At 47.7% G+C, this 26,599-nt stretch overlaps 3 protein-coding genes across 6 annotated transcripts in view; 1 reads left to right on the top strand and 2 right to left on the bottom strand.

Annotated features, from left to right (window-relative positions):
- rhogb (ras homolog family member Gb) overlaps window positions 1-9,892 on the bottom strand; it is a 12,276-nt gene extending 2,384 nt beyond the window's left edge. Inside the window, exons 1-3 of the mRNA XM_031726708.2 lie at window positions 9,737-9,892; window positions 1,530-1,638; window positions 926-1,085 (exon numbers count right to left, since the gene is read on the bottom strand). Coding sequence (XP_031582568.1) covers window positions 926-1,054 — 129 coding nt within the window. The 5' untranslated portion in view covers window positions 1,055-1,085; window positions 1,530-1,638; window positions 9,737-9,892. The remainder of the gene's footprint in view (window positions 1-925; window positions 1,086-1,529; window positions 1,639-9,736) is intronic.
- Window positions 9,893-13,859: 3,967 nt separating this feature from the next.
- Window positions 13,860-19,554, bottom strand: ccdc90b (coiled-coil domain containing 90B). The gene is made up of 9 exons (XM_031726707.2): window positions 19,368-19,554; window positions 18,937-19,056; window positions 18,759-18,862; window positions 18,590-18,691; window positions 17,039-17,080; window positions 16,873-16,944; window positions 16,639-16,692; window positions 16,382-16,496; window positions 13,860-14,454 (listed from the first exon to the last, which is right to left on the bottom strand). Exons 1-9 carry the CDS (start codon window positions 19,417-19,419, stop codon window positions 14,399-14,401), a joined length of 717 nt encoding a protein of 238 aa, XP_031582567.1. The 5' UTR covers window positions 19,420-19,554; the 3' UTR covers window positions 13,860-14,398.
- alg8 (ALG8 alpha-1,3-glucosyltransferase) lies at window positions 19,063-24,952 on the top strand. Of its 4 annotated transcripts, none has more exons than XM_039618549.1 (13): window positions 19,063-19,331; window positions 21,671-21,749; window positions 21,856-22,049; window positions 22,136-22,245; window positions 22,638-22,705; window positions 22,890-23,016; window positions 23,102-23,205; window positions 23,311-23,431; window positions 23,530-23,669; window positions 23,743-23,882; window positions 23,971-24,068; window positions 24,219-24,291; window positions 24,390-24,952. In XM_039618549.1, exons 3-13 carry the CDS (start codon window positions 21,946-21,948, stop codon window positions 24,616-24,618), a joined length of 1,314 nt encoding a protein of 437 aa, XP_039474483.1. In that variant the 5' UTR covers window positions 19,063-19,331; window positions 21,671-21,749; window positions 21,856-21,945; the 3' UTR covers window positions 24,619-24,952. The 4 variants fall into 4 exon arrangements, with proteins under 4 accessions (XP_039474483.1, XP_031582566.2, XP_039474481.1 ...); XM_031726706.2 differs by lacking the exon at window positions 19,063-19,331 and adding an exon at window positions 20,166-20,520; XM_039618547.1 differs by lacking the exon at window positions 19,063-19,331 and adding an exon at window positions 20,566-20,636.
- Window positions 24,953-26,599: the final 1,647 nt, after the last annotated feature.

Genomic DNA, 26,599 nt, shown 5'->3' with positions numbered 1-26,599 from the left:
CACCTGGTGGACGCCAACGAATCGGCCTTTTTTTTGTTTCTTGGTAACGATTTTATTTCAGATTCAGTTTTTTTTTCCCAGGTGACACGTTTTATTTTTACCAGCAGGAAGAAAAACATGAACGTGAAGTCGTTTTTAACTGAACGGTTTCAGTGTGAAGGACACGAAGGACAAGACGGGTGGAGCAAGGGGTGGAGCGAGGGGCGGGGCTAGGGGGGAGTCTTCACCTTTACAGTTACCTGCTTCAGACTCAGTGAAGCTCACATCACAAAGACAAACTGGAAACTCAAAGCTGTGATCGTGATCATGTGATGGTGCAGGGACATGTTCTGCTCCTCCCCCTTTAAGGTCCCTTTCTTCTGATTGGCTGCCCCTCACAAACAGATTACCACATCACACAGAACCAGCGGCCTGAGCTTCAGAAACATGTTTAACATGAGCTGTTGGAGCAGGAGAGGAGACGACCAGCTCCACCTCAAAGGTGGAGGCTGTGTGAGTGTGTGTCTGTGTTACTCCACAGTACTGTAATACTCACACAGTATTACTATAGATAGATTTTTACTGTAGTCCGTTATCAGCTGTTAATCAGCTGGTTAACAGCTGTCATCAGACACACACGCAGCAGCTGCAGGCGGCCTCGTCGGCCTGCAATCTGATCGTTATCACGGCCTTCGATGGTGGCCGCTGCGCCGCACTGATGTCGTGTGTGGTTAAACACGAGTTCGAGGCCCTTCTTTGGACTCGCCGTGTTTTAACTTTAACTGATTGGTTGCCTAACTCGGCCACATGGTGAGTCCACAGAGGAGTCGTCCGTGCCGGTGATCAGAAACACTCAGGAACTCTTTAATCATCAGATCAAAGCTGTGATTGGGCGGCTGTAGAGGTCAGGTGACCTCTGTAGGTGAGGGAGCGGGCGAGCACTCACCTGGCTGCTGTAGTTGTCGAACACAGTGGGGATGTACTCTTTGGGAAACGCTCCGGTGGTGTAGGATATAAGGAGGCACGTCTTCCCCACAGCACCGTCACCCACAACCACACACTTTATAGTCTGCATGATGACCTCTGACCTCTGGCCCCTCGGCGACCTGCAAAGGACAGAAATGTGAGTTTGTCTTATCATCAAACCACAGAAAAAACAGCTGACCTGATGTGAAACGACCTGCAGCTCCGCTGGCTGAGGTTACCTCATCTTTTCTCACACATAAAGAATAAACAGACTCTTTTCATCTTCTTTAGGTTGTGATTGGCTCGTTCACGGTGACCTGGTGTCTTTATTCTTTCATGTTTTGTCTCTTTGTGGTTGTTTGTCTTTTGGGTCTTTTCTGCCCACTCAGAGGCTGTCCCCTGTGGGAAATCTTTGGTCACCTTGGTTATTCTGTCTTGCATCATTCTTTCCTCCTTTAGGTTATTGTTTATCTTTCTGTGGTGAGATCGTATCTTTACTCTTTCCTTTTTGTCTTCTGTTAGGCTCATGTTGATGTGTGCATACTGCAGATCCACACCAGCACATCTATGATCTGTTTTCTTACCTTCAGAGATTCTGATTGGCTAGATGGTGCTGCTCCGCGGTCAGAGACTCCTCGGTTTTCCTTCGGTTAACACAGTTTGTTCAGGAACACGTGACGTCCCATCATCTGCCTGCAGAGAGAGAGGAGGGCGGTTTGTCCCGGTCAGTATTTGTGTTTATGGAAATGATGGCTGCAGAAGGAAACGGTCTGCAAACAAAGCAGAGATGTTATCCTGCACACACACACACACACACACACACACCTGATCAGTAAAACCAGCCTCTACTAACCCATAAAAACTAAATCTCACATGTTGAACACACTGTGACTCACACACAGTTACACACCGTGTGTGAGTCACATTGTGTAACGTGCACTGGACCCTTCGTCGGGCCTCTTCTGGCCCCCAGGCCGTATGTTTGACCTCCCTCACACACAGGCCTGCAGACCGGTTTAAAAGCAGCGACTGCTCAGGAGAACGAGTCTCCAGGTCTGTGCCTGAGGCCTTCGATGGTTTTAGAGCATCAGTTCAGAGATCACCCAGGACTGCAGACCACACTGTGCTGTTAGTCCCTTCCTGTTAACAGGGAGCTCTTCCTCCCCACAGTCCAGACCCACAGTCACATCCTCCTGATCGAGTTTGAACTTCTGATTTCTGGACACAAACTCAAAAAACAGTCTATGAGAAAAACAGCACCAACGAAGAAGAAACGGAAAGCGGCGCATGGTGACCTCAGCGTGTCCATAACGTGCACCAAAAAAACGAAACGTCACATTTAACTGTTTTATCATCATTTTAAACGTGATTCTAACAATAATGAGATCTTTGTCTTCTTCGCTGGTTAAAAGCTGACGGTCTGAGGCGTGTTCAGCCTCTGTGCCGTCGTCTGTTTCTGCATCTTTTAGGTCATGTTTTGTGTCTGTATTCTTTTTGCCTCCTTTTCTTTTCAGTCTGTGTCTGTGCTGATTGGAAGCAGTGAGGAGGTGAATCAAAAAACAAATGTCCAAATATCCGGGTTCAGCCCAGCGATGACGCGCTGCTCTCTTCTTCTTTTTCGCTGGTCACTCGGCACCGACAGTAATAACAGTCGTACACCAGCAGAAGAGTGAAGCTCGCCGTCTCCAGCTGTGCTTCTAATCTGGATGAAAACACAGCTGCTCGCAGTCGTTTGAGGCGTTTCAGCCTCTCTGTGGTTTTTTATCAGTGAAAGTTTCAGTTTCGTGGTCTGACATCGCACACTTGAGGACAGCGCTGACGACAGCCGGCCTGCAGACGCTCTCCAGATGTGTGGGCGGAGAGCGAGGCTCAGCGCAGACTCTGGGGACGCCGACCCCACCCTCCCCTCACTCTGTATGGGTGGAGGTCGGCTGAGCTCACTGCTGCTGGAAGCCTTAACCTCTGATCTCACGCTTTTCCTGCTTATTCTTCTCTCGCTCGCATCAACACAAGCGCAGAACTGTGACCTTTGACCTCTGCAGCGCCACAAGAACACGTACATGTCTGAAGGAAAACTGAGCGCTGATGGTGAGGTACTGTTCAGCTGCTCATTAACAATGTTATTCAATCAGCCAATCACATGGCAGCAACTCGACTCATTCAGACACAGAGGCACGGCCAAGACGACCTGTGATTGGTTGTTGAGCATCTCTCTGCAGCAGCAGAAGAGCAAACCTGTCCTCGTCTGATGAGTCTCGATTTCTGCTGCGACATTCAGACACATCTGCAGCAGCTGTTTGATGATGTCATGTCAACATGGACCAGAATCTCTGAGGAATGTTTCCGGCCTCTCGTTGAATCTGAGCTGCGAAGAATCGAAGCAGCTCTGAAGGAAAAAGGTCCAACTTGGTACCAGCAGGTGTACCTAATATATTGGCAGAGACTGTATATACTCAAACACGGTGAACGCTCGGTGCCACGCCTGCACCGCTCATCAGTTGGCCTCCAGAAGTCACCCAATCGGCAGAAAGGAAGGTGGGGCTTAAAAAGCAAAGCAGCTTGTTTTAAAGATAAAGAAGGATTATTTTAAGCAGTGAGTCATGCAAAGCTGCTGTAGGAGAGTCGGTTTTCACCGTTATTTCAACAGGAAGCTGTGGGACTGTGTTAGCGTGGTCAGGGTGGGGGTGGCGGTGTGACGGCACCACCACAGCTCGCCGATGTGTTCATCAGACAGTTCATGTCTGACGTCTGAGAGAAATGACGCAGTGACACACTTCTACGGCCGAGGACGCCGGTGGAGCACACCCGGCCTTTCGAGTGTCGTAACGGCGTCCTGTTGTAACGCTCGCAGCTTCAGAAAAAAGGAAGTCCTCAGCAGGAACACGCCGCTGTGGTTTCATGTTGAAATACAGCAGGAACTCCACTGCGGGCTGCGTGAGTGCAGAGGCGTGGCGCTCATTTCAACACGTCAAGCTCACGTACGGCAACACCATCGCTATCAACATCACTATCACAGACAGAAAACTGCATCATGCTGCACTTCCTCTAATGTCCACTAGGTGAACACAGCAGCTTTCACTGTGCTCGTCCTGTCGCAAAGCTCGGCGCGTCGAGCGGCTCGGCCTGAAAGCAGACGCGAGGGGAACAGAGTCACACTGCGAGGACAAAAAGAGGAAGCAGAACAGAGAGCGGTGACCTGCAGCCGGCCGTGTAAACGCTGCCTTCCTGTAACTGTGTGATTAAAGTGTGAATCTGCTCTTTTATTTTTGGAGCCACTTAATCAGTAAGAAACCCGTTAGAGACACGAGACGCTGAGCTGGCGGTGAACAGGCTCACGCTTCTGCTCACAGCCAATCGGGGGAAAGGGAGGAGCCTCCATGATGTCACCTGTTGGTGGACTGCACCTGTGGAGACATTCTGGACGCCACCGACTCAGCTTTGGGTAACAGAGGATGGAGGAGGACATGGTGCACGCTCAGTAAGTGCTGACCCACCGAAGCCACACCCAGCTCTATCATGCAGTCTGTGCAAAAGTCTTGAGCCTCCCCTCATTTTTTTACCTTTTCCTTCCAAGCACTCGCACTTTGCTGTAATGTTTGAAGTGCTCATGAGCAACGGTTCTAAAGCTCTTTCTTTGGACATCGACTGCTTTTTCACTCCAGTCCGGTCCTCGTACCTGACCACAGAGTTAAACCTGGACTCAACAAGCTGATTCCCAAACAGCTGCCAGCTGACAACAACTGAGGAAGCTGGACAAGTGGAGGACACAAGGAGACGAGTGACACAGGAGCTGAGAGACGATCTGGACCCTCAGCTGATCGTCTACTGCTCACTGAAGCCTCATCAGAGACGTCCCAGTGAAGGGCAGCTGTCATGGTTCCAGCTGCAGGTCGGTCGGTGTTGCTGAGATCTTTGATAAACTGAATTATAAACTCTGAAAAGTTCCATCAGAGTCTGATCCACCAGCAGGAACATCTGGAAACATCTGGTTATCATCAGCTTCATGTTTGAGTGTGACAATGATCCAAACACACAGCTAATGCAGAGAAACACACGGGGAACTCTATCAGAGCCGGATATCCTGACAGAGAACGGAACAAAGGCAGAAACATCCAAAGAGCTTTGAGTGTTTCTCAGGAAGCCTGGAGATCCTCACAGAGCTGCTCACAGCTCAGGTTCACTTTCACACTCGTTAGAGGTGCATAAACTCTATTTACATGTTTCCATAAATCCTGTTTCCCGTTTACAGAAGTCATAGCTACATGTTCAACTATGTTCTGTCATCACCTCTAAAGCTCCGCCCACCTCCTGTGGTCTCATGTATCCACCTGTTAGCCTGTCTCCTGCTGTGGAAGCATCTGACGTTCTTGACGAGAGACCTCGGATCAGAAAAGGAGCTTCCAGACGAGGGAACAGGAAGTGCAAGCTGCAGGCTGGTGTCAGGGCTTTAGGACTATTTGTGTGAACACGCCGAGGCTGAAACTCGCAGCGCTGCGTGCTGAGCTCAGCAAACGGAGGGAAAGCTGGTGTATCAGGACACTGACACAGAGCTCTGAAACATGCAGCGGCTCCATGTTCACTCGACTTCTTTGCATTTGTTTGAATGTGAGAGTTCACGGCTTGCGCCTCTGACTCGCAGCACGTTATGGAAAACTGTGGTGCTGTTCGCTGCCAGCCTCAGAATAACAGCTGGGCTCTGGCGTCCGGCTCTAATGGGAAACATATCTCTGTGGTGACGGTGACCAGCGGCCGCCGTCTCTTTTATGAGTATTGTGGCTTCGGGTGTCTGCGTTTCAGGAAGTAACAAAGAGCTTTGGTTTCGTCTCGTCAGCTGTCTTCTTTTCTTGTATTTTTATTTTCTTCTGCTGGTTCAGAGCGAGCTTCCTGAGCCGCAGAGGAACCGAGCCTTCCCGCAGCTGAACCACAGCCGGGAACATCTCTGAAACTTTTACAGAACGTCTTCACGGCTCTGTGGGCTTTTTCTGACTTTCATAAATGAGAAACCCCCCTGTGGCAAACACACCTGCTGTACAGGATCTCTCACAGCAGCAGCAGATTGTGACACGTCCAGGACAAAAAGGGGAAGTTGAAGCAAACGGGGCAGACTACAAAAATGTGTCCTTGCCGTTATGAAGCAAGCGAACGCCGCCGTGCAGGTCAAACAGCTGTGCCTCCCTGCACGCTACAGATCCTCACACGCCACCAAACGCAGATCGTCAGGCCCGCGTGCTGCAGCTGCTACCACAGTGTCTCCGCTCCACGCTGCCCTCACCGTAAAGACACAGCAGCCACAGAATCATCCAGAGAAACTAAAGTGCTGGTTTTCCTGCTGCGTGCCATCGGTCAGCAGACAAACGTCTCTGCAGCATTCATCTCTCAGCTGCAGCCTTAAACTCGACTGTTTTATCTTTATGTTCCTTATAGATTTTATCATCATCATCTGATAACTGGGCTGTGGGTTCTCAGGTGTGTGGCTTGATTTTCCAGTGTGGTCTAGGTTGGCTTCGACCTGTGTCGGGGGGTGGGGCTCTGCTGGGTAGGGGGCGGTTCTTGGGCACCTGGAGACCTGAGATCCTGATCTGGGTTTGCACTGATGTGACCCCTTAGCCGTGCGCGCCCCTCCTTCCTCCTCCTGCTGCTGGAGTCGTCGCAGAGACGTGTGCACTCAGGTCTTCGGTACTCTTGGGGGGCCGTGGATGATCCATCTCTGTCTGCCTCTGGATCCTGGGGGGCGTCACTGTAGCCGCCCACACTCATTATCAAGTTACACACACACACACACACACACACACACACACACACACACACACACACACACACACACACACACTTTCGTATTTTTGTGTTCCAGGTGTGTGTGTTGTTGTTACAGGTGATGATTATTGTGTTTGTACCCCCCCTCCTCCGCCTTACACATTGTCATCTCTCAGCTTATTTACTCTTTATTACTCGTATATTTTTACTTTGTTTCTAGATTTTAATCATCGTGATCTGATGACTTCTGTGATTGGAGTCGGCAGCACTAAGAAGGAAAGAGTCAGACTCAAAGCAGCGACCATGGACGTGACACACGTCACCTCTGAATGGGCTTCAGGTTTTATTAGGACGGCTAAAACACCACAGATGATCAGCACTGGGACTAGAAGGCTGAAGAACACCAGGCCAAACAGCAGAGGCTGTTGGGCTGCAAACACAAATTTAAAGCAGTGGAGAATATTTCACCAAACTGGGGACAGAAGCTCCAGAGAGCAGTCAAACTCCCCGGGATATTAAACCACACTGACAGCACAAACACAGAATACCAGGGAAACGTTACAGGTCATCGAGTCTCACCGTGAGCGCCCCTCCATCGGGGGAGAAGAGCGCGGTGCACAGCTCATCCCCTCCCTGACAGACGCTCCGACTGCCAAAGAGGAACCGTCTGTGGTGAAACTGAAACAGGAAGGGTTTGCCCGCCATTCTCTTCATCCAGCAGCAGCTGGTACGAAGGAAAAGTGTTCCCCGAGGCCGGCGTGTCCCAACCGTCCGCTTTCAGTCTTATTTACACCCCAGGCTCAGAAATAACAAACTGCACCGTATCCTGGACCCCAACCGAACCTGCACCACCCAGAAATATCCCAGCAGGCATCAGCACCGCTGCCCCGAACACACAACTACAGGCAGCACCGAGAGGGACTACAGGCGCCGCCTGCTGTAACACATCCAGACCAGGTGAAAACACGTGTCCACGAAACACCTGGAGGCACCACCAGCCCGAGGATTTATCCGCACGAGCCCAGAACACCAAACAGACCAACATCACACCAATCCCAAGATCAAACCACATCAATGACCAAACAACAGAGAGGTGGGCCTGGGTCACGAGCTTCACCGCACTGACACCGCCGCCCTCTGACTTCCTGTCTCAGCCCCGGGGGGCCTCGGCTGGCTGACATGACTGTGATGTTTCTGATTCACATCTGAGCGCGTGCAGCTGCCGATGCTCTGCGTGACGTCATCGTGGACAAGATTAGTCGTGTTTTTTCCAGCATTGACACAGATTTTTGTGACTTTTCCGTCGCAACTTTACAACCGTCTCACACTTTTGTAGTTTAGGTGACAACACCTGAGTTCCTGCTGCAGCTTCAATGTGATTTTATCATCACTGAAAATTCAAACTGAAGAATTAAAGCCTGAACTCTACATCAGGGCTGTGTTACATTAGTGTTTCTCTGCTGATACTTCCAGGAACAACTCATGAACCTCAGACGTGGAAATTAGTCTCTGAGATGGACGGTCAGACATCTACAGGTTGGGATTAAACCAAATCGGGGCTAAAACAACCAAAAATGTCACTCTGAATTCATTTGGACAAAAGCCTGACTCTAATCCAGCAAATAACCCTGAACATCAGGTCAAACACTGCATTAAACCTGGACCGGAGCAGACTCACACCAAACCAGGGAGATAACCCCCACCCAACATGCGACGGATCAGAGGACCAACCAGGAGTATCAAATCGACCCAAGACCGGGATTAAAAACACCTCATTAAACTTGATGTCAACCACAAGAACCAATCATATTGCACCAGACTGCCAGGACACCGGAGCCAACAGGCCTAAAGCACCGGAGGCAGCAGATCGGTTTGGGACAACTGAGCACCAAACAAACGTCGCTCATCCAAGACTGTGAGAAGATTCAAGCTAAAACCGCAAAAAGCAAGACGAGCGCCGCCCAGCACGCCAGCTCACACCAAACTACAGATGTTTTACTCACATGTGAAAGTCTCGCCTTCACCACCAGGCTTGGACATGTGTGTGTGTGTGTGTGTGTGTGTGTCAGTCCTCTGCAGCCTGATAACCAAGTGAGCTAGCATTAGCTGATAACTTAGCATGCTACCCTCTCGTCCAAATATGGTCACTTCCTGCTACAAAAGTAACTAAAAACTCAGAATGTGAAATAAAAAGAAAACAGATGCATGATGTCAGAGGCCTATGTCCATCCTTTGTGTACAGTCTGTGTTGCTGGGATCAGGGTGTAAAGATGTTTTCTCAGCCTGTGTCCGTCAGCAGATCACTAATGTGTTCAGTTCAATAAACATCCTAAACTCTGATCTGCTCCCTCACAGACAAAACTAGTCCAGCCTGTGCAGGTAGCATTAGTACAGGTACTGTGTCCACTCGGAGTTCCCCATAATAATCTGAATAAGCTGATGCCAGCAGCTCTGAGCTGAAGCTTCACACTGTGATCATTGACATGTCAGCAGCAGGCACACTGCGAGTGTGCTGCAGTTTTTATGGCAGTACTGCAGTAAGTTAGTCGTTACTCAGGTATAGTGCGTGTACACTGCTGTGACACTCTCACAGGGACAAACTTTGAGTGCAGTCGTTTCAACATGTTTTAATAAATGAGAGTTCAACAGAACCAGCTGTTCAGGTATCGATCAGCACTGATCGGTTATTGTTTCTGAGGAATCTTTAATGCTACACCAAGTTCAAAACAAGAAGTGACACACACACACACACACACACACAGGGAGTGGTCGCACTCCATCTCCAGTTTCCTCCAAACATCAGCGCGCGCGCGCGCGCGCACACACACACACACACACACACACACACACACACACACACACACATAACGGTTATCGATCCGCAGCAGGAGAAAAATCGATCAGCTGACGGGAATTAAAGCCGGAATCAATAACGCGCTAAAGTTTTGACAGAAGGAGGAAACACACGCACGCACGCACGCACGCACGCACACAGAGCTGATCCGGAGCTCGGGGCGGATAAAGCTCAGGGACTCACCGGTCATCAGTGCTCCTGTCCGGACGCGCAGCTCCGCTCAGTCCCGCTCCCTGTGTCGGTGTGTGTGAGTGTGTGCGTGCGAGAGGGACAGCGGATCTCTATCTCGGCGCGAGGCGGGCGGGCGGAGCTTAAGTAGAGGAGGAAGTCCGAGAGGAGAGCGAGAGGAAGTGGAGCAAGTTTAAGGAAGTTTACTCTGAGAGTGTATTTGTCGCGCGCGCCCGTGTGTGTGTGTTGGGTGGAGGTAACACCGGACTTCTGGTCAGTCCAGAGTTGAGAAATATTTGAAATATTTTCATCCTCTAAAAAAAGTTTCTGAAACAGCATGAGGGTTAAGCCCTGCCCACCTGCTGTTAGACAGACAGGTGTCCTGCACAGGTAAGACACAGCTCCACACTGACCTCCTGAGGCGCAGGTTTTGTGAACTGTGGCAGTTTGTACATGTAAATGGAGAGTCCTCTTCACACACTGAGGTCAATTATGGTGTTCCACAGGGTTCAGTGCTAGGACCAATTCTGTTTACATTGTACATGCTTCCCTTAGGCAGCATCATTAGAAGACATAGCATAAATTTTCACTGCTATGCAGATGACACGCAGCTCTATCTATCCATGAAGCCAGGTAACACACACCAATGAGTTAAACTGCAGGAATGTCTTAAAGACATAAAGACCTGGATGGCCGCTAACTTTCTGCTTCTTAATTCAGATCAAACTGAGGTTATTGTACTCGGCCCTGAAAATCTTAGAAATATGGTATCTAAGCAGATTCTTACTCTGGATGGCATTACCTTGGCCTCCAGTAATGCTGTGAGGAACCTTGAGTCATTTTTGACCAGGACATGTCCTTCAATGCACATATTAAACAAATATGTAAGACTGCTTTCTTCCATTTGTGCAACATCTCTAAAATTAGAAATATCCTGTCTCAGAGTGATGCTGAAAAACTAGTTCATGCATTTATTACTTCCAGGCTGGACTACTGTAATTCATTATTATCAGGATGTCCTAAAACTCCCTGAAAAGCCTTCAGTTAATCCAAAATGCTGCAGCAAGAGTCCTGACAGGGACTAGAAAGAGAGAGCAGATTTCTCCTGTTTTGGCTTCCTTCATTGGCTTCCTGTTTAATCCAGAATTCAAAATCCTGCTCCTCACATACAAGGTCTTAAATAATCAGGCCCCATCTTATCTTAATGACCTTGTAGTACCATATCACCCTATTAGAGCACTTCGCTCTCGCTCTGCAGGCCTACTTGTTGTTCCTAGAGTATTTAAAAGTAGAATGGGAGGCAGAGCCTTCAGTTTTCAGGCCCCTCTTCTGTGGAACCAGCTTCCAGTTTGGATTCAGGAGACAGACACTATCTCTACTTTCAAGATTAGGCTTCAAACTTTCCTTTTTGCTAAAGCATATAGTTAGGGCTGGACCAGGTGACCCTGAATCCTCCCTTAGTTATGCTGCAATAGACGTAGGCTGCCGGGGATTCCCATGATGCAATGAGTTTTTCCTTCCAGTCACCTTTCTCACTCACTATGTGTTAATAGCAAGGGCGTAGATTTGGCATGGACGGAAGGGACATGTCCCCACCAATATCCAGCGATTATTGAATTGTCCCCACCAATAATTTGATCTCTTCGAGTAAAGAAAAACAAACCCGATAGAAAGAAAAAAAAACGATCTGTCAGCGTCTCATTCACCCAGCGGTGCAGAAAGAGTTAAATTACGTTCTCTATTGGAGTCCTACCTCATGTGACAAATGTGGCCAATGTGATTGGCTGTGCCTTTCAGGGAGCTCTGTTTAGTTTTAGCAGCAGCAAGCCTGCGCTGTGAGGAGGATGGCAGCACAAAGGAAGAACCTGGATATAAGAAAGTATTTTTCAAAGAAACCTGTCAGTCACTTAAAGTCAAGTTCACTCATAAAATGTGTCCGTCATAATAAGGTTACAGGCTGTGCTACGCCATACATGCCAACCCTTCCGATTTTTCCGGGAGAATCCCGAATTTCAGTGTCCCTCCCGAAAGTCTCCCGTCCAATTTCACAGTCGCTCATTTCCGGTCTACCTGGCTTTCGGAGGACCCGGCCCACTTAGATCGCGAAGGCCGGGTCCTCAGGTGGACACAGCCTCTGAATTTGGACACCCCCAGCCTGTTTCCGGCTGGACAACAATAACGGTGACATTTAACTTAATTTATCCGATAAATAAACACTGTAAGATTCAAGTTTTTTGTATATATATGTACATGTATACCACTCCCCCCACCAACAGCCCTTTTGAATGTCTTGCTAATTCTGAGGTCTAAATGTTGGCAAGTATGTGCGAGGCTTTGGCCCACATCTGTCTAAAATTGTATGTAACCATGAATAACGTGTTGCCATGTCCACCAGGAGAGACTGGACAGTATAGATGTAAAACAAATATGCCAGCAGTTCATCTCAGCTAACGAGAGGAGCAGGCATGTGTTTGGCTCCTTCACATAGTGGACACTGAGTTGTTGTGTGGGGCACCAGTAGTCCATGTCTGTTGCTGTAACAGTAGTTCATGTTTAGAATAAACAGCTCACTGAGCTGATCGGGTCAGTAGTGCCTAAAATGTTGCATAATTTTGCTGAGAGATCTTTTACTTTGTGGTAATCTTAGATGAGTAGTTTTATGGACAAAAACCAGCAGGTCATTCAGTGTTCCCTTAGTGCTAATGTATCAGAGATGCTGGTGTAATATAACTGAAGGAATGTTGTTAAGTCCTTAAAGTCATATTCTTTATTGTCATGACTCTATTTTTATTTCTGTATGATGATTTATATGGAATATGGCTGAAGTAAACTAAAGCCGAAAATACTTAGTCAGTCATTTGTTTAATAGTAATTTAACATGATATAATTCACATATAAAACTATAACTTGTGATTTTAAATGGTTTAAAAGCATGTAGAATAGCATATGTAGGCAAGTATATTTCTCCTTTTTTTTTATCAAGAAGCAAAGACAAAAACAGGGCAGAGTTCAGTGGTTGAATCATCCGTCCCCACCAACGCCAAAACCAAATCTACGCCCTTGGTTAATAGACCTCTCTCCATTGAATCATATCTGTTATTAATCTCTGTCTCTCTTCCACAGCATGTCTTTATCCTGTCTTCCTTCTCTCACCCCAACCAATCACAGCAGATGGCCCCGCCCCTCCCTGAGCCTGGTTCTGCCGGAGGTTTCTTCCTGTTAAAAGGGAGTTTTTCCTTCCCACTGTCACCAAAGTGCTTGCTCATAGGGGGTCATATGATTGTTGGGTTTTCTCTGTATGTATTATTGTAGGATCTGCTGTACAATATAAAGCACCTTGAGGCGAATGTTGTTGTGATTTGGCGCTATATAAATAAAAATGAATTGAACTGAATTAACCTCACAGCTCCATGTTATTGGTCACATGATGTCATTACAAACGCTCCAACACGACAAACACCCTCCACCAGTCCAGTTCAGGTGAAGCTAGCAGCTGCAGCCACCTGTGTCACCATCCACCTGTCAGTCAAAGAGGCCACGCCTCTGTTAATGCAAACATCAATCCTTATTATAATTTAAACAGTTGAGTTTTAAACAGGGACCCGTTCATGGACCAAAAGACGACAGTTAGCAGGGATCAGGAATCCAAGTGCCTCCCTCTGGAGGTGTTCTGGTCATGCCCACTGTGGAAGAGACCCTCGGGTACACCCACAACCCCGGAGGAAAATGATACTTCCGGTCTTTCCTGGGAACACCCGGGATCCTCCAGGAGGATTTCTGAAATGCCCTGCCGAGCCTGCTGCATGAGCTGACCGTGGACAAACAGGTGAAGATGACATAAAAACTGTAAACATATTTGTTTCTGCTGTTGGACGTGGTGACGTGGGAGGTCATAGGTCAAGAGGACTGACATCATCATGTCTGTGCTCACAGAAGCTGTGAAGTACGAGGCGGCTTATATGTGGAGCAAAAAACAGAAGCGTGCCCGTGAATGTTGAGTTCAGGGCTCCTAAAAGGAGAAATAAAGGAAAAGTCACATGGAGTGAAAAAAGCATTTTTACCTGTTTAAACTTTTCGTAGTGACTTACTGTCATATTTCAGAGCCACACAGTATTTTCATCTCTGTTAATAAGACAGACATTTTTCTTCCAGGCTTTATTCAGACCTCAGAGCAGATCAACACAAACTCACTCTGATGGTTTTTGTTTCTGCGGCTCCAGAAATATCAGAGTTTATATTTCTGAACTCAAAATTAAAACTTTATTAACAAAAGTGTTTAAAGACAAGTTATAAAAAACATTTAAACTAGTGTTTGAGTCTGTTCACTGCAGGCACACTCAACATGTACTCAGAAGAGTACTCAAGTATTTCCATCCACACATGTACTCTGAGCTGAAGCAGGAAAACTACGTCGTAAAAGTACTCATTTAAAGTTCTACCTCAGTAACAGTACTATCAGCTGGTAACTCGGGTACTTTTAGAGTACTTTTACTCTGTGCTGGTCCTTTTCTGGTATATAAAAAAGTATGCTGTATATACTGAGTTCTTTTACTTTGGATACTCTGAGTACATGTTGCTGATTCTGAGTATTTTTACTCTGTCGTACTAGAGATGAAATATCAGTTTTATTCTTCTGGAACTACTTTGTGTGGTGGATGAAGACGAGTCACGGCTCGTTCACTTCCAGAGGCGGTAGACTCCCAGAGCGATGGCGAGGCAGGAGAAGAGGGTGGCTGAGGAGGAGCAGAGCGTTCGATCAGCATTACTGAAATAATGAAAGTCAGGTTTTCATTCAAACCTCCAAATTAAAAACAGCAAAACTCAATTCTCGCGTTTCTGGAGCTTTGATATGAATTTAGAGCCGACCTTCGTAAAGACGAGTTCGTTAAAAGAATGAACGAAAAGTTTGGTGTCTGTCTGAAGTTTTAAAGAAGCAAGTTTATCATCAAGTTTTAGCACAATAGAAATCAGGTTCTACGTGTGGTTGGAGTGCTGCGGCTCGTCCACCTGTGGTGGCTGATGGGTAACAGTCCAGCTTTATGAGCGCTAACAAAGGCGTGCCACAGGGCGCAATTTTAGGACCATTTTTATTCCACCTTAAGGTGGAAGGTTTCATGTTCCTGAGCCGTCAGCGCAGGTGTTCCACAGGGACCCGTTCATGGACCAAAACTGTGATGATTTTAGTCAGACCATGTTCAGCCTTCAGTCCCATCAGGACGTGTCGCCTGCTGACATCACTGTACGATCTGCGACTCATGGATGGGGTTTGCTACCTCACTCTCCACCGGACCGTCTTCATCGTCAGATACAGGTGTTCATGTTTCACAAACCCACGGCTAAACACATGACGCTACATTCTCTGATTTCACTGTAACATTTTTCTATAGAGAGAGACTGAATCACACAGACTGTATACAGTGTGTTGAAAGAGTATTTAAACCCCGTGAACTTTGACACATTTATCAGAAAGTAGCACATAACTGTGAAGTGGTACGAAGACGATACTTGTTCTTCAAATAAAAATGTGAAAAGTGTGTGTCTGTATTCAGCCCCTGTACTCTGATACAGAACATCCAGTGCAATCAGCCCCCCGCAGAAGTCAACTAATTAGATAACAGAGTCCACCTGTGTGTGATTTAGTCTCATTATAAATACAACTGCTCTGTGTGGTTTGTTAGAGAACATCAGTGAAGGCGCCACAATCCATCATCCAAAAATGGAAAAAGTTTCCTACAACTGCAAACCTACCGAGACACAGACCGAGCACGGAGAGCACTGGTCACAGAAGCTTCCACGAGGCCCACGGTCACTCTGGAGGAGCTGCAGAAATCCACAGCTCAGAGAGAGTCTGTCCACAGGACAACTGGAAGTCATGGATTCCACAAATCTATGTGGAGATATGGAAGAGTGGCAAGAAGAAGCCACTGTGGACAGAAAGACATAAAAAGTCCTGTCTGCAGTTTGCCAGGAGCCGTGCAGGGACACAAACATGGAAGAAGGTGCTCTGGTCAGACGGGACCAAAGCTTGAGGACTTGAGACTGGGAAGCCTAAACATAAAGCAAGAGCTCCAGTGGATCCTGGATCAGAGTATTCCTGTGTTAGGACGGTCAAAGTCCAGACCTGAAGCCCACTGAGCGTCTGTGGCAACACTTAGAAACTGCTGTTCACAGACGCTCTGCGTCCAATCTGACTGAACTTGAGCTGCTTTAAAACAAAGAAAGGGCAAAAATGTCTGTAGCTGAGCAGAGCTGGTGGAGACATACGCAAAGGAAAGGTGGCTCAAAGTACGACACGGGGCTGAAGACAAACACACACTTCAGTTTTATTTGCTTAAAATTTTGAAGACCGTGTATCGTTTTCATATAAAAATGTAAATGTTTCGATACTCTTTCAACACACTAATATGTATATATGTATATACATGTGTATATTAGTGTAATCTGAAATGAAGTACCTACTGTACTAACACACCTGCACTCTATACTACAGCGCCCTCTGCTGTCCACACAGATAAGAAAACTGGTGTTTTTCTGAGGACAGAAACAAAATGTTTTGCTGACACGCAGCAGCACAGTATCAGCGTCAGCCAGGCTAAAGTGCTCGTCTTCATCGCCATCGCAGAAACGCTTTAGATCAAAAGCACGACCCCCCCGCCTCACCTGCCAGGTAGCGGATGGTCTCCAGTTTCAGGGACTCCAGCAGCGTCTTCAGTGAGGCCACCTGCAGGTCCAGCTTCCTGTTGATCTCCATGTTGTCATTTTCCAGCTCGGCTCTCTGAGCACGAGACACACATGATGTGATGTCATCAGTTAAAACAACCAATCGCACTGCAGGGCTACAAACCAACAGGTGTGCTTCACTGTGAACTGATTTTGCGGTTGCGGGTACTTTACAGTATCAGCACTGTTGTTTTTACCTTGTGATGAAAGTCTGACGTGGCCTCCATCAGCTTCTTCTCCTGCTCAGTGAACTGAGACAAAAACATGAAAGCAGCTTCAGAGACGCTTCACGTTCCCACGTTCCTTTAAATGTACTCAGACTGAAGCTTTAAGCAGCCGAGGCTGAGCGAGCGGTGAGCGGCTGGACGAACTGCCCGATGTGTTTTGTTAAAGCTCTGCTGTTCCTGTGGTAAACTCCTCGAGAGCCTCACCATGTCGGAGATCCGGCTCCTCTCCAGGTTGATGTCCAGTTTGGTTTCTGCCAGGATTTTCTTGCTCTCCTCCTGGAGATAAAAACACCAGCAGACATGTCGTGTTACAGCGGGGACCTCACCCAGGTTCAGCCTAGTAAAGCGCACATGGGATCATCACTCTCACCTTCAGCCGGTTCTGCAGCTGCTCCAGGTCTCGCTTCATTTTCTGCAGGAACAAAAAGAGTTTTAGAAAGTCAGGAACGCTGCAGAGATGATGCAGAACAACCTGCAGATGCTTTTCTCTCTTTGTTAATCTCAGAATTTATTGATGGTCAGACTAGAAGAAGAGTCCAGCACGTATAACATCATCAGACACATTGTGGCTGATTGTGACACAGAAGAGGACCAAGAACAGAGCCCTGTGGGACGCCTACACCAACTCTTCTTCTTCTTTTATCTAGAGCTGGGCGATATAAGATTTTTTCATATCACGATATGTTTTTTTTCATTTCAGGCGATAACGATATATATCACGATATAAGCCAAATAACTATATTTGTAAGATTTAAATGTGCCGTTGCTCACAAGTAAAATGTGAAGTAATCAGCAGCTTGTTTTAATTAAAATATTTATTTCCCATAATAAGTTCAACAGGGTAGATGTACTTAAGGAACATGAGACTTCAGTTTCAGATAAATAAAGGCAAATATTGCAAACTACACAAAAGGCAGCCGCTAAAGCGTTTAAGTTTCAAAATAGAACAAACAAACAGACTAAATTGTCAATTCCACTTAGAAACAAAATATTAATTCTAAAAATAAATCTCAGGCCGTTTTACTGAAGAACAGACAAAATTGACTAACTTTTGTCAATATCAAATAAACTGAGAACTAAAAGGAAATTCTCAATCTCTCCTTGTTGTATAGCTTAGCTTTTCAAACAGTTTTAACAGTTACTTTAGTCTGACAAAAGCCGAATGACGAATCAGCGCTTTCAGTCAGAGATTGAGCATGCACCGCTTTATTGTATTTCCAGACTTGCTTTCGGCACAATTTACAGTGCGCGCTACTCTGTTTTTGTCAGACTTGAAATAGCCGAAATACCTTCACACTACGGAACTTCTGTGGCCCTTCTGTTCGACAAGCTCTCCGGCATTGGAACCATCATCTGTTTTTTTCTTGGTAACCTTCGCCACGCCTCGGTTGATTTTTCTCTAGTCGGCAAACTCCTTTCCTTCATTACCCGGCTGCACGGCTGCAAAAACAAATACACATGTGCGCCTTGGCGCTTGTGCTGTACGTAACAAGTCATGTGACGTGACGCTGCGGCTGTGATTGGTTCGGCTCTGCGCTACTTAATTTGGATTGGCTGTTCTGTTTTTCTTTTTTTTAAGAGGACAAGAGAGATGAGGCCTATCGCAATAGTTTAATTTTTCTACCAAAAAAAGTTATTTCGCAATACATATCGTTATCGTTTTATCGCCCAGCTCTACTTTTATCCTAACCCGGAGTTATGGTCCCAGGAACCAGAAGCTTCATTACGTCCATTAAGGTGCACTGACAGGTCCAAATGTGAGCTCCACCATCACCTGATGAACTTCCTCCAAAAACTTCCATATATTTAACAAATCCGAGTAACACGCTAACTGTGACAGACTCAAGGAGGTGTCCAGATGTTAGGAATGCTGGATGATTAAAGAAAATGAAGGAGAAAATAAGAAGTAAAGCCGAGGTACCGTGTTCTCGGATCGCAGGTTAGCGAACTCGCTCTTCTCCAGGATCACCATGTCCTTCCTGATGGAGTCCAGGTGAGCCATGATCTGCTGCAGGGCGATCTCCTAAAGAGAGAAAAGTCTGTCACTCTGTTGAAACAGCCCGAGGGTGGAGCTCGTCTCTGGTTCCCACCTGATGGGATTTGGTCACCATGTCTTTGTAAACGACGTCCATGTTGGCCGTGGCAAGAGTGACCAGAGCTGAGACGATCAGCTCCGCCTGGCTCTTCTCAAAACCTGCACAAAAACATCCGATGAGTACTCCGTGTTCCAGCGGTACTACACGCCAACACGCCTGACAGTGACCTCACCGCTGCTCTGCAGCTCTGTGACCATGGCGTGGGAATCGAACGTCAGTTTGCGCTGCTCCAGCGGCGTCAGCTCCACCTTCCTCACATCGAAGGTCGTCAGCGGCGCCCCCACATGGAGACCTTTAACACACACAGGCTGCATCCATACACTGTACAGGTGTGCACACACACAGGCCACGCCCCTAACAATGCAGACATTAAACTTTGATACAATTTAACCAGGTGAGTTAGATCACAGTGTAAACACTGCTGTGGAGCTGGACTCTGATTGGCTGTCCTTCATTACTGACTGGGTCCAGAACCAGAACCAGGACCTGGATCCTGTTGGAAATTATGAACTACATAAACGCAGAAACGTCACAGTGACCGGAAACCAGCGTGTCTGCGGTGATTTGGTGAGTCTGTCAGAATTTTGGGGTCCTCTGCCTCACCTCTCCACGTGACCACCCGCCGCCAGAAACACCTCCTCATGAGCGCGTTCATCCCGGAAGCTGCTGTGATTTCAGAGTTTTTGTGACGTTTATTTAAAAACTTTGGAGTGTTTACACACAAACACACACAGCGATCACAAACCGGAAACTGTCACACCGAGAAAGGAGCAAGGCCCTACCCATGCTGCATTCAGGGACCGTGGGTCACAGAAAAGACCGTGACAGTTTGGGAGACAGCGCCCCCGGCTGTGAGGGTGTCAGCACCGTTGGTGCTTCTTCAGTTTGGACCGGAGCTCTCAGATGTTTACATGTAACACACTTTATCCAAAAAGAGTTAGAGAGGATGGAATATGACAGATCAGTGTAGTTGTTGGAAGTGTTCAGATATTAATTAGCAGTGAGCAGGACGAGTCCATCAGAGGGACCACTCAGGGTCGGAGAGGCTGACCTGGTTTGGACATCTACAGAGGAGACAGGGTGGAGGCAGGAGGAGGAGAGGAGGAGCTCAGGGGAGGTTCATGGATGTAGTGAAGGAGGACATGCAGAGGGTTGGTGTGACACAGGAGGATGCTGGGATAGAGGAGGTGGAGGTGGACAGGATGATCAGCTGTGGTGCAGAAAGAGGAACTTTAGGACAAAAAGTCTAAGAAAATTTAAGAAAAGAGAAGTGAAATCAGAAATTACGAGTATTTAAAAACAGAAATAAAAAGATAGCAAGTTTAAATAGTTTTTAATTTTCTTCTCTGAAACTGAAAGTTTTTCTTTTAATGACCTGAAAGGTTTTAAACGGGGGAGGAAACTTCAGTGTGTGACATCTAAGACTAGCACAGACGAAGCTCAGAATTCCGACCTTACGTGTCGACATTTAAAGTATCATAATAAAGACGAACTTTTTTTTTTTTTTACATAAATTTTTAAACGACACAGAAACGACGAACTGAGGACTCGGAAGCTCTTAAACTCTGTTTAAAAAAATAAATAAAAACAAAAACAAAAAAATAAACTTCACTGAGGAACTGTCCGCCTCGGCTTTGTCAATAAAGTTTGAAGCAGACGTCAGCAGGCCGACTGTCATGGCGGCGGACAGCTGCAGCTGGTTCCCGGCGTTAGCTGTGGGAGTTTCTCTGCTGAAGTGCTTCTTTATCAGCGCGTAGTGAGTCCCAAGTCTTCCTCTGTGTCACCGCGGTCATTACAGAGCGGCCGTTAGCCAGCAGCACGTTAACGTCATTTCCTGTATGCGATGACAGTTCGGGGTCTGCGAGGGGGCAGGTGTGCGCGGATGAAATCGTTTAGTTTGACTTCGTGTGAAATCCGAGTTTGTTTGAACTTGAACCCGAGCCGTCATCAGCTGCAGGCTGGGCCTCAGTAATTCGCCGTATTTCTTTAGAGGTTCGGTTTGGCGCTGCGTGATGACGTTTCACACAGGTGATTGACCGTACAGGTACACCCCAGATCCAACAGGCGCCATATGTAAGTCACTCCGCCGTGTCTACTGAGCTTTAATGAGTGTCAGGAGGCTCAGAGCCCGCGAACGTCTCATGAAGCGCAGTGCTGCGTCTGTGAGGACCCGATCACTGCGGGAAATCTCCCGATTAAAAACATCCCGCGTGTTTTTCTGTGAGCACAGCGGATGAATCGGATCTTTTTATATCAGCGGAGTCAGTTTAAACCACTGAAACATTCGGCATTAGTACAGCCCAGCTAACACCTCTGTGCTCTGTAAAAAACCTAATACAGGTGCCCACAGTGTACAGAGCAGTGAGCCAGAGACCTTTAACCCTGAGACACGTGACCTTTGTGGTCCATGTGAAGCATGAAGTTAAGAAATGAGAAAGTGTTTGAGTACATTAGCAGATTTTTCAGCTCAGATTGATCCTCTGACCGGTAACAGTTCAGGTGTTACTGACTGAGCACATGCCTGCTTTCCTTTAGATCACAGGTGTCGAACTCCAGGCCTCGAGGGCCGGTGTCCTGCAGGTTTTAGATGCGTCCTTGATCCAACACAGCTGATTTAAATGGCTAAATTACCTCCTCAACATGTCTTGAAGTTCTCCAGAGGCCTGGTAATGAACTAATCATTTGATTCAGGTGTGCTGACCCAGGGTGAGATCTAAAACCTGCAGGACACCGGCCCTCGAGGCCTGGAGTTCGACACCCCTGCTTTAGATGAACGTGTGTATGGTCACTGTTGCCTCGGTGCAGGTGGTGCTCCTCAGGTGGAGGTCAAACGTGTTTAAAGCTGAAGCCTCCGTCTGTCCAGCTTGGTCTGTTAAACTGCTGTGTGTGTGTGTGTGTGTGTTCAGCCGGTCGACGGATTTCGAGGTGCACAGGAACTGGTTGGCCATCACGCACAGCCTGCCCGTGTCCAGGTGGTACTATGAGGTGAGGGAGGAGGAGCCCACACTCACCTGTAAATTGAAAGCACCTGTGGGTGAGGAGGCGGCGGGAAAGCTCGCTGATGTTTGACGAGGCGGTTTCTCTCCTGCAGAACACGTCCGAGTGGACCCTGGACTACCCGCCGCTGTTCGCCTGGTTCGAGCTCGGGCTGTCTCAGGTGGCGCGCCGCTTTGACGCAAACATGCTGCAGGTGGAGAACCTGAACTACGCCAGCCCAGCCACGGTGCTGTTCCAGAGGCTGTCGGTGATCGTCACCGACGTGGTTTTCATTTACGCGGCCAGAGAGTGAGTGTGTCCTGGGAAACAGCTGGAGCTTCCGAACCAGGTGTTTCCTGAGCTGCGTCCTGATTGGCTGTGTCCTCCTCCTCCAGGTGCTGCAGGTGCGTTCGGGAGCCAAAGGGATCTCGGGACGTTCTGAGTCGGCCGTCCTTCGTCCTGGCCGTGCTGCTGCTGTGGAACTTCGGCCTCCTCGTTGTCGACCGTATCCTGCAGCTCTGCCTGTGCGTTAAACAGCCGGCCTCCACGCGGCCGCGGCGTGAACGCCACCCTGGAGGGAAACAGAGCTGAACGCGTCCTGCTCAACATCCACTAATCTGACGTTTAAAGAACAATAAGGTGTTAGATGTTAACTCTTTACAATGAACCAAGGCTGTAATCCTGCTAATTACACCAAATTTATTTTATTTAAAATGACAAAGTAATTATATTTACATAAGTACAGGAGGGAGTAATCGGTCAGACATGACGACGCAGCCTGAGCAGTGATGTTTCAGGCTGTGATAAGAAGCTCCGTCGTCTCTATGCTTGTATTGTGGATGTTGTGTTCCTAATGTTTTGGTCGAGTGCTGTTTTTTTCCTTCACGCCCACCTCAGATATTCACTTCCAGTATAACGGCTTCCTGTTCGGGTTCCTGCTGCTGTCGGTGGCCAAACACCTGCAGGTACAAGCTGTGATCACGCTCAGCTGCCTTCATTCTGAGACTCTCCTAAAGCAGCTTAGCATGATTCACAGCTCAGAGTTTTTAGCTCCTCCCCCAAGTGGGTGGAGCATCTGTCCCCTCTCTGTGACATCATACAGTTCCAAGAGTAGAAAAGTGTTTGTGATGCATTGCCTGTGTGATTCAGTCTCAGCACCTGCAGGGGGCGCTGCTGTTCGCCTTCCTGCTCAACCTGAAGCACATCTACCTGTACGTGGCCCCGGCGTACGGCGTCTACCTGCTGAGGAGTTACTGCTTCGCTCAGGACAACAAAGGTGAGGTCCAACCCGAGGCTCCTCCCTCTGATGTGAGTCGGTACTGCGTCTGTGCCGGACTACCGACCATGTGTTTATTTTGCAGATGGCTCCGTCAGGTGGTCGAGTTTCAGCCCGCTGCGCCTGCTGGCTCTGGGCGCCATTGTGACATCTGTCTGCGCTCTGTCCTTTGGCCCGTTCATCGCAATGGTGAGAGGTCATCGCAAGTTTTTTTTTTTTTTTTTTGTTCGGGTTTTTTTATGTTTGTTTGTTTTACCGAAGGTCGCTCGACGGCAATGCTCGTTTGTCTTTCAGGGGCAGCTCCCTCAGGTGCTCTCCAGGCTCTTCCCCTTTAAACGCGGCCTCTGTCACGCCTACTGGGCGCCAAACATCTGGGCGCTCTACAACGTGCTGGACAAAAGCCTGGCGGTGCTCGGTGAGGCTCCGCCCCCTCTGTTTACCGGGTCATTAAAAACACGCATCACGATGTGGAGGAGGCGGACGGAGGTATGAGCGCTCTGTTTTTGCCTCCAGGTATTCGCCTGAAGCTGCTGGAGGAGGCGGAGCTTCCCCGGGCATCCATGACAGGCGGGTTGGTTCAGGAGTTTGAGCACTCGGTCCTTCCCTCCGTGACGCCCACTGTCACCCTCGTCTGCACGCTGCTGTCCATCCTGGTGAGTTGAACTGAACCCGATTGTGTTCAAGTGTTCAAGTGTTCAACACCCGATCTCCTCCTCTTCTCTGAAGCCGGCGGTGGCGTCCATCTGGCTCCGCCCTCACGGTGCTCAGGGCTTCCTACGCTGCCTGCTACTCTGTGCACTGGGGTGCTTCATGTTCGGCTGGCACGTCCACGAGAAGGCCATCCTCATCGCCATTCTTCCCCTCAGGTGAGCGCCGACCTGTCCTGTCACGTGATGATGTCATCAGCAGACGGTGCTGTTCGAACGATTTCGCCTTGTTTTTCTCTTCCCGCAGCATCCTGGCGGTGGAGAGCAGAGAGGATGCTGGGATCTTCCTGATCCTGACCACCACAGGTCACTACTCCCTGTTCCCGCTGCTCTTCACGCCCGCAGGTAAACAGGAAGTAGTTTAATCATTATGTTTGTTCAGCTCGCAGAAACGCCTCAGAGCGCCGCTCGCCAGGGGCTCCAGCGTGCAACAGACTCAACGTTACTGCATTTAGATGATGATGATGATGATGATGATGACGGTGTGTTTTTCAGAGCTGCCCATTAAGGTGGCGCTCATGCTGATGTTCACCATCTTCTCCTTCACTGCTCTCAGAAAGCTCCACAGGTAAACACAAACAGTACTACAGTATCAGTGTAGTTACTACTTGGGTACATTAAAGTACTTTTAGCATTTTAGAAGTAATCAGATTACTCTGCCCTCAGTTCTCAGGGGTCTCTGCTCCATCCTCTGGAGGTTATCTACCTGCTGGGGTTGGTTGCCGTGGCGATCGCCTGTGAGGTTGTCTTCCCGCTGTCGCCGTGGCAGCAGAGGCTGCCCTTCCTCCCCCTGCTGGTGACGTCGGTGTACTGCGCCGTGGGAGTCTGTTACGCCTTCCTGCGCCTGTATGCCAGCCTGCTGCTGCGACGGGAGGAGAAACCTAAACAGCTGTGACACGTCACCGGTGAGATCCCCAACACCTCTGAGCAAGGCGCTGACACGGGGGAGGGGCAGCTGTGACAGGAAGTAGCTAAAAGTGAGCTGAGGGCGCAGCAGGAGGCGCTCTGAGACGTCCTCTGAGCAGCAGCGGGAGGAGATGAAGCTCTGACAGAGGCTGGAGCTGCGAGGAAGAACCCGACTACAACTCCACCCAAAACCTGCAGAAAGGGCGAGAGCGGCAGTGAGAGAGTGGTGCTGGCGAGCAAAGAACTCAAGTGGACCAAAAACTGGAGCCAGAATGTTTTTAGCAACTTTTGTCTGATTGTGTTTTAATAAAAAGATGAACAAATCTGTGTGTGTGTGTGTGTGTGTGTGTGTGTGTGTGTTGCACTCTGACTTTGATAAAAGTCCAAAGATTCAAACGTTGTTCCCACAGCTGGTCTGAGTTTGGCATCCTGCTGTGTAAGAACTCCTCGTTCGTGCTTAAAGAGCCACGGTTTGTGTATTCATTTGTCCAAAGACACACGGGGAGGGGAGGCGGTCCCTGCTACTTACAAAAGCACAGCGCTCGTCTTTGATGATTCAGAAACATGACAAGTTCAATCAGTCCCCATATATATCTGCAGATTTACAACCACAGTAACATCAGCTAAAACCTGTCTCAAAACAAGTGACAGGATCACTTAAACTTTCAAACATGTTAACACACTAAAATATATAATCAAGCTAAAACATAATTACACAGGCCTAAATGAGGCAGAGGAGTCCAAAAAGAGACCATCAGTAAGTCCGTCCAGCTGCTCTGAACCTGTAAACAGCTGGCGTGCCATCGCAAAGTACAAAACTTTATTGTTTTTGACGTTTTTGCCACAAAGTATTGATGAAGGTTCTTAAAAAAGGAAAACACAGCATCTGTGTTCTTTATACATTCTTTAATGGGGCTAAATGAAAAGCACACAGTTTGCTTAAAAGCTTTATTGATAAGGCAGCACAAAACGTGAGTGGTTAGAACTAAAGTTTTAACAGGACACATTTTCACCATAAAAATCTCTGTTGCACAGTAGGACCTCTTAGCTTAGCTGGTCAGACATTCTCAGACCCCCCTGACCTGGTCACGCATGTCACCTTGTAAAAATAAAACATTTAAAACATTTAATCGAGTGACCTGTCGCACAAAACCAGGCCGGTAGTGCGCTTGTCCTTTAAACTTATAGCATATGTACTGCTGTGAGAGTCCACTAGAGGGCGCAGTGGAAAAACTGGTTTATTTAAAAAAAGCTCCTGATTTGTGCAGCTGAGCTGATGATTATGCCGACCGTATTTTTCAAAAATCAGTGAAGTTATGATCGTGGACTGTGCACACAGCCACCTCTGTTTTTTTTCCCATTTCACAAATTTTGCTTATGTCTGATTTATTTTACACAAGTAGGTGAATGCAAACTTCATCTAAAATCTGATCCTGCTGTTGGGGTGTATCCTGTGTATGGATACTCTTAATTTACGCTAACATTCTATACACGTGCTGACACGTCCATCATCCTGTTATTATCTCTAATCATTCTCATTAACCTGCTCTCTTCTCTCTGATTTATTATTAGTGCTGATTGGCTGCAGATGAACCACCACACACATATAAAGCCAGAGGAGGCGGAGATGAAGGTCGGCGTCTTAGTCATCCTCCCTCACTTCCATCAGCACTAGCGTTACGTTTTGTTGCTTTTGTAGTTCTGTTTACTATGAGTTGAGCTGGGAGTTAATCACAGTCTTCAGTTTTGGTTTCATTAGTTTAGAGAGGAAACAGATGGCTGGTTCACAGTCTTATTCTTTTGTTTATCTCCTTTTTCCTTTGTAAGTAACTTTATTTTCATTATTATAACAGCAGCAGCATGGTGACATCTCATGTTAGGTTCTCTGTGTGCCTTTGAATTTGAAGTTATAACATGTTTGGGGGCTTGTCCGGGAAACAGGACTTCTCATACCTTACAACACTGAACAG

The sequence above is a fragment of the Oreochromis aureus genome, linkage group 10 (genome assembly GCF_013358895.1).
Source record: "Oreochromis aureus strain Israel breed Guangdong linkage group 10, ZZ_aureus, whole genome shotgun sequence".
Classification (NCBI taxonomy): Eukaryota; Metazoa; Chordata; class Actinopteri; order Cichliformes; family Cichlidae; genus Oreochromis; species Oreochromis aureus.
The sequence above is the reverse complement of the archived record's forward strand: the minus strand, read 5'-3'. Positions and strand labels throughout refer to the sequence as shown.

Bases quoted from the DNA above. Each gene is read 5' to 3' on its own strand.
- alg8 (XM_031726706.2), top strand. From the start codon at position 20,441: ATGGCGGCGGACAGCTGCAGCTGGTTCCCGGCGTTAGCTGTGGGAGTT. The intron at 23,017-23,101 runs GTGAGGTCCAAC...TTTATTTTGCAG, and splicing joins CTTCGCTCAGGACAACAAAG to ATGGCTCCGTCAGGTGGTCG. The intron at 23,206-23,310 runs GTGAGAGGTCAT...TTTGTCTTTCAG, and splicing joins TTGGCCCGTTCATCGCAATG to GGGCAGCTCCCTCAGGTGCT.
- ccdc90b (XM_031726707.2), bottom strand. From the start codon at position 19,419: ATGAACGCGCTCATGAGGAGGTGTTTCTGGCGGCGGGTGGTCACGTGG. The intron at 16,497-16,638 runs GTAAAAACAACA...TCTCGTGCTCAG, and splicing joins CGTCAGACTTTCATCACAAG to AGAGCCGAGCTGGAAAATGA. The intron at 14,455-16,381 runs GTGAGGCGGGGG...GCTCCTCCTCAG, and splicing joins GACCATCCGCTACCTGGCAG to CCACCCTCTTCTCCTGCCTC.